The following is a 7,410-nucleotide window of genomic DNA, read 5'->3' as shown; positions in this document are numbered from 1 at the left end:
TTTTCTGAATGTTGAGCTTTAAGCCAACTTTTTCACTCTCCTCTTTCATCAAGAGGCTTCTTAGTTCCTCTTCACTTTCTGCCATAAGGGTGGTGTCATCTGCATATCTTAGGTTATTGATATTTCTCCCGGCAATCTTGATTCCAGCTTGTGCTTCCTCCAGTCCAGCGTTTCTCATGATATACTCTGCATATAAGTTAAATAAGCAGGGTGACAATATACAGCCTTGACGTACTCCTTTTCCTGTTTGGAACCAGTCTGTTGTTCCATGTCCAGTTAATAATGTGTACGTTTATCAAATAAAGACAGTATTAGCCCCAACTTCACTGGATTCACATTTTAAGAAACCTTAGTTCAGCTTAGGCAGAAAATATTTTCCCAAAGAACCACTATGACACACATTTTTACACTGGTTTTACAGATTTAAAGATAGGAATTATCTTTAAATAAGCTTGTTAAATCTGCAGGAGTAAGAAAGATAAACATAGACTAAGTTTTCTGATGCACCAATTCTAAGCAAAGTTTCTCCCTTCTTGTGTTCCACTGGTTCCTACTGTGTCTCCCACCATAACATTTATCAAACTGCGTTGTACGCACTTGTTTGATTTAATCCACAATCCACTCCAGTAATCTTGCCTGGATAATTCCATGGACAGAGGAGCCTGGCAGGCTACAGTCCATGGGGTTGCAAAGAGTCAGGTATGACTGAGCAACTCTCACTCACTCACTAGACTTTACATTACATGCAGGCAAGTGCCATGTCTACTTAGTTTATCCTTAACATCTAGCACATTTTTATTCTTTATCCTCTACTTTATTTATCCTTAATACCTAACACACACACAAAACAGGACCCTGTCCGTTGCACAAGATTAGGGGCTCAAACATTTTTTGATAAATGAATATAAAGACAATAGATTCATGGGTCTTTGGACATTTATTTTCACTTTCTAGTGATTATTTTGGAGGCAGGGATGGAGAGCAGAATGAACTTCGTTTCCTAAGCAGCTTTCCAGAAAGTTGAGGCTTCTGGATGGGTAAGTTAACGTAGTCTTTAAAGGTAGTATTATTATTTCTCATAACTATAGGAAGATGTTAAGTCACACTGATATTTGACATTGCTTCCTTAATCATTACTGTTCTTTTCTAAATTTCATCTCCAAATGAAAACAGAACACACATTAAGTTCTCCTCTTCTCAAACCTCATACATACTTATAATCAAAGTTTGTAAGTGGAAAGAATAAGATATGTGTACTCTTGCTAGAACCTACTGTGCTATGATCATGTAATTATTTAACCCTGTTGCTTTTCTTATGGTAGAGAAACTTCTATTCCAAATTTTACTGAAGGATATCAATGGCCATTTTGAATATCTGGGATGAGTCCTTACCCATTTGTTTCTCTGGCTCTGGAGGAGTCACTCCTGGTTCAAATGTATCTTTATCACTGTTCTTCTCAGTCTGTTCAGTTAAATTAGCAACCAGTTCAGTGGAAGAGCTCACTGACTTAGAGGCTATCAAAATATCTTCAAAGTCTTCTGGTAATGGAGCATCCTGATACTCTAAGGTAGTCTGGTCTGATCTGGTGGAAGTATTGCTATTTTCTACGCTCACATCCAGTTTCTCCAAACTTTGTGAAGTTGTATCCTGTGATCTGACATCCATTTCTTGATGTTCCTCTTCAGGGCTATCCAGGGGAAAAGATGTTGTCTTATCTTTGTTTTTCAGCCATTCAGTTTCTGCTGGAGCCCCACATTTATGTAAAGATGCAGTAATAAATGTTTTTGCTTTGCTGTCATCTACAGTCTATCAAGTAAAGATTTGGAGAAAAAAAATTTTACTAGTAAAAATCAGTTAAATCTAACTTATCCATCCCAATCACACCCACCCTTTCCATGCTCTGTTTATCTCCAAATTCTTTCTCCATCAAAATTTACTTACTCTAATTCATTCTCCTCAGACTGATGATTAAAAGTTAATGACTGTTAATGATTCTCTAATTGGTAATAGATCAGTACTTCCAAAAGACTAATATACAGAATAGGCAAGATGCCCAATAACCACCAATGGATTCCTATTAACCTACAGTGAAGCTCTAAAGACATACCCTCCCAAACAGACAACAAACTAGGAACTTACTAAGAGCAGCAGTACAATACAGGTTAAAAAACAAAGACATTCCAAAACAAACAAACAAAACCAACCATGGATCTTAATTTCAGTCCCATTTCTTCTATCAAGTAACTATGTGGTTATAGACAACTTAACTTGGGAAGTTAATAGTGCTTCTAGCCCTATTTTCTTCACCTGTAAATGGTAGGTTTGGTTTAGCCAAGGCCCTAAAGTTTCTCTCTGAATTAACATTTTCTGATTTTATGACTATCTGCAAGACTGTATATAAAAATCTATAGTGATATCATTTACACTGATAGGAGCTTAATATATTATTAAGAAGTCCTTTTGTTCCAACTATTATCAAACTTACAGCAGCAGTCCATTTCGTGGTTACACCTTCTTCCATGAATGAAATTCTAGTTTCTTTGAGTCGTAAAGGAGGACTAAGAGATCTTCCAGGTGACAGAGAGGGAGATGCTAAAGGTGTTGTTCGAAGACCAGACCTTAGGATGGATTGAGGAGTGAACTCGGCAAATCCAGAGGAAGTAACTGACATAGCCAAAGTCTTAGCTTTCTATGACACAGAGTAAATGGAATTCACCATTAGTGTTTGTAAAAGACACTTACGTAAGGACAGACAGAGCCAAATGAGTGGCAATGGTGACTATATTCTCATCTCCAATAAAAACATCAATAAGTATTATTATAGATTACTGGAAAGAAAACATAAAATTCTACTCAGTGCTTTCTATTTATAAGGCTACAAAACATAAAATTGCATCCATAATCATTCTAAACCTTGATTATTCCTAGGTTTAAGTTCAACTTAAAAAATAAAGTGCTGATATAAGATAAATTATTTAACTATTGCTTAGAAAACTGTAGTAGGTGAAAGAGATGGTACTGTGTGAAGAACAGAATCTAGTTTAATTATAGCAAGCTAATCTAAATTAATAAGACTGACTTTAAGAATGTTTTAGAAAAAATATAATTCCATTACATGAATTCAATAGTAACTGACTTACTTATGAGAATTCTTATGGTTTACTACAATGATTACAAATAATCAGATGAACTAGTTAGCAAAAACAATTTCCTCACTTAACCTCTCCTCTAAAGGACTCGTAAACAAATTACTGGATCCTATTAGATTATTAAATTCCATTAGATCCATCATAAGATTATATTGATTTTTTTCCTAGATTCTTTTTGGTAGCAAGTACAAAATTACTCCCTCATTTAATTTCATTTGAACTTAACAGCAGATTATATAAAATATGAGTGTTTTTCTATAGAAGAAAAAAGTTAGAAATACTATACTGGATATTAAATATTAGGAACTTAATCTTAGCAACCACCTTTTCAATTTCTTTTAATAACTATTTTAGGAATAGCATTTATTGAAGTATCTTTTATCCAGTTTGAAAAGTAAGAATTTCTTGGCTTCACTTTAAATGCTGGATATCCAGAAACAATTAAGGAAAAAATAAATAAGTTCTGGGACTCAATCCAGAATACCGGACAAGGAACTTGCAGAGATGAAAATGGCTTTCCAACAGGAAGCTAAAAATCCACTGTTACCAGTCATCACAAGTTTAGCTGTGGCTTCTCTGCTAGTAATTTATCAGAAAGGGTGAAGGAAAAAGCAATTTCCTACTGATAGCAGGAAAGAGTAACACTTTATAATTTTACTGAAGGAGCTAGAATTTTAATACAAAACTTAAAAAATGTTAAGAATGAGAAAGTATTTGATGAAATAGCAAAATGGTATCAGAAAAAAAAAAAAACACACAACAAGAACATGAAAGCATTTTTCAAAGAAAAAAGGCTAATTTATAATACAGTAAGCATTTTGGAAACATATCCACAGAAAAAGGGAAAATAAAGGCTTAAAACCCCTATTACCCAGAGATGTCGATTATAAATAGTTTTATTTCTCTCTGCTATTTGTAAGGAACTTCCTAGCTTCACTATGAATACTAGATGCTAGATATGTAATATAATACTTACCTTAACAACAAGAGGAGTTTCAAGTAAATGTAATTCTGAAGCCCTAGAGGCATTCTGACGTGATCCTTTTAATTGTGAACTTACTGGCAATGAACTAGATGCCAGGGACCAAGGAGACCTTGTGGGGCTTTGCTGAATCAACTCCAAACACTGAGAGGGCTGGGGGACAGGATGAACAACCAAATCCAGCAGTCTGTAATCACAGTATACATATAAATAGAAAAATCCTGGTAACATATTTGAGTTATACTGAAGAAACAAAAAGAATCAGTATCCCATTTAATTATGCAAACTTCTATATTCACCATATGAAAATATAAATTCAGACAAGTATATTACTGTCTGTAATGCCACCCTTAGTTTCAAAAATCAGAATTAATTCAGTAGTGAAAAAAGAGAATTATGAAACCTAGATAGCAATTTGATCATGCTCCCACTGCTGCTGTTGCTGCTAAGTCGCTTTAGCCACGTCCAACTCTCTGCGACCCCATAGACAGCAGCCCACCAGGCTCCTCTGTCCCTGAGATTCTCCAGGCAAGAATACTGGAATGGGTTGCCATTTCCTTCTCCAATGGAAAAGTGAAAGTGGAGTCGCTCAGTCATGTCCGACTCTTCATGACCCCATGGACTGTAGCCTACCAGGCTCCTCCATCCATGGGATGTTCCAGGCAAGTGTACTGGAGTGGGGTGCCATTTCCTTCTCAGATCACACTCCCCACCCCCTCAGAAGGAGTTATAGCCCTCCTCCCTCCCTTAACCAATATTTACTGAGCCCCTCTATGTGCCAAGCATTTATTTTCAAATGAAGACAAACTGTTAATGATTCAAGCACTCAAGAAAACAATGTAACGCTTCCCTAGCAAGCCATTCACTGCAATTCACTTTCATCAACCTAGAAATTCCTTTCACCTACATGAAATTTACATAATGAATACTGGTTTATTTACCTTTATGGTTCTGATCACTACACTTAGCAACCAAAGGAAATGTTAATTTTCTCAAATTAATGAGGTTAGTAGCAAAAGAGAATCCCAGGACTATACTCAATGGTTTTTTTTCCCTACAGTGTCCTGGACATTCTTATCATATCAGATGATAGAAATGATCTCATTGGTGACTTGTATTAAGTATGCATAGTCCAAACAGCTTAAAAACCTAATTTATAAATAAATAAACTTGAAGGTGAAATTTTCAGATTACAATTTTTGTGGACCATTTATCAACATACAGTCACTCCTTTCCCAATTTCCTAATAGTTTATTTTATGGCTACATTCCTAGCAACAAAAACACTACCCCAAGATGCCTATGTGATTCAGCTGAGAATAACCAGAAAAGTAGGTTTGATGCCCAGAAATAATAATTTCTTGCTGCTATGCCTTCTTTGCCATTCTATCCTTTAAGTTCAAGATTTTTGCTGCGAGAGATGGCAGACCAACAGAAATCATAGGTGCTTCAGAACAACTTATTATGTGGTGGGAAATATTTACAGGAAGTATTTTCTTCCTCTAAATACAGCATCTTTGCATTTGTTATTCTGTACTAAGCACAGCTCTGAGCTTTCTACCAAACCAAGAATATTCAGTCAGACTGCTAGACATTTCTTTCTCTGTTGTCTTCTGATTCTTCTTTCCTTCTCTACTTCATTTGCATTCAAATTATATATTTGTAAACTTTTGCTCACTTTTTTATTGAGCTATCCCAAATAGGTATTTTGTTAAATGCCTTGCATTGGGCTTAAATTTATGTTTAAGGTGTCTATTTAGGAAAGATTATTTCTCAAAAGCAAGGTCTGTGCAACAAGTGGTATACCTACTGAGTAAAAGCAAAATTCTTATACTAACAAGACTTGATGTGTTTAAGTTACATTTAAAAAAGATATCAAGAACAACATTTTTGATTGTTTTCTGAAGAAAGTGTTAAATATCACATTAGGTCTTTTATTTCCTCAACAACTTTTTGACCATGATCCAAGTAGGTAATGCATTTTAGATTATACACATACACAAATGAATGTATTTTCATATGTAAAAATATACACATATGAATTACATAAAACGGCATTTAGCCTTACTATATTCAGTGCCCATTGGTATTATCTATGCTAAGCCACAATCCATTAAATTTTACTTACACTAACACACACCCAATTTGAAAAACATAGAAGCAAGAAGTGGAATGATTTTTATAAAAGGTAAATATTCACAACTCAGTCAGCTCTATTCCATATGCATTAACACCAGTTTTAAAGGATTCTCATAATAGTCTTTAGGCCATTAGTAGGCCTGAACACTTATTCTTTCTCCCTTCTTGAATTGCAGACCTATTCAATGGTAAAGCAGCTGCCTACAATGAGGGAGACCAGGGTTCAATCCCTGGGTTGGGAAGATCTCCTGGAGAAAGGAAATGACAACCCACTCTAGTACTCTTGCCTGGAAAATCCCATGGATGGAGGAGTCTGGTGGGCTACAGTCCATGGGGTCGCAAAAAGTCAGACACGACTGAGTGACTTCACTTTCACTTTCAAGTACAAAGGAACTGAGAAAAAGTGATTTGTGGGAAAAAAAACAAAACTATTGGTAAAAATACCATGTCAGTGATAATGACTTCTATTTGAAGCAACCTTCTCACCATCTTCTTATGGTAATAAAGGAAAAGAACCTCAATTTAATAAAATCTAACCCAAAAAAGGGAAAATCCTTTCATGATTTGAAAAGATGTCCATTATATACACTACAAATGGGTTGAGCCCAATTGTTTTTAAGTTATTAACTTATTCTGAGTACCTTTATTCTTAGTATCAAAACTATTTCAACAAAATTATGTCATTTTGTCATGGATAAATTGTAAAATGTCAAAAATTTTCAACAATTATGGTCATATTATTAAAGAGAAAGAATCATTACATTAAGAGATACTTTTTGTACTCTGCTATTGATGATTATGAACACTTCTCCACTCTCCAATAAATAACCACAGTTCCATCTTGGATACAAAATTTCAATTTAACTATTTACTTTTCTAATAACCATAGGTTTAAGAAATAAAAGTATTATTGTACTAAAGCCACTTAAGACATCTTAGTAGGCTCAGTCAAACAGGGGCAAGTTTTTAGAAGCCAACCAAGATCAGCTGGGATTTATAAAAAATAAACTTCATTCATGGGTCTGAATCAGAGAGATTAAAGAAAACAAATTAATAATTTATTTTGCTTATGATTTTAATACAACAAAGTTTGCTTTTTTTTAAGCAGTCTGAAATCATTAGGCAAAATTCTAAGTAGAT

General features: G+C 34.7%; 1 protein-coding gene across 5 annotated transcripts in view; it reads right to left on the bottom strand.

The window, feature by feature from the left end:
• Nucleotides 1–7,410, bottom strand: part of AHCTF1 (AT hook containing transcription factor 1) — a 94,818-nt gene that overhangs the window by 19,185 nt on the left and 68,223 nt on the right. For all 5 annotated transcript variants that reach the window (XM_010852888.1, XM_010852885.1, XM_010852889.1 and 2 more), the window contains exons 27-29: nucleotides 4,127–4,319; nucleotides 2,487–2,690; nucleotides 1,393–1,807 (exon numbers count right to left, since the gene is read on the bottom strand). In XM_010852888.1, coding sequence (XP_010851190.1) covers nucleotides 1,393–1,807; nucleotides 2,487–2,690; nucleotides 4,127–4,319 — 812 coding nt within the window. The remainder of the gene's footprint in view (nucleotides 1–1,392; nucleotides 1,808–2,486; nucleotides 2,691–4,126; nucleotides 4,320–7,410) is intronic.

Source organism: Bison bison, unplaced genomic scaffold (genome assembly GCF_000754665.1).
Source record: "Bison bison bison isolate TAMUID 2011002044 unplaced genomic scaffold, Bison_UMD1.0 scf7180017864317, whole genome shotgun sequence".
Taxonomy (NCBI): Eukaryota; Metazoa; Chordata; class Mammalia; order Artiodactyla; family Bovidae; genus Bison; species Bison bison.
Note: the sequence above shows the minus strand (reverse complement) of the source record. Positions and strands in the feature narration are given on the sequence as shown.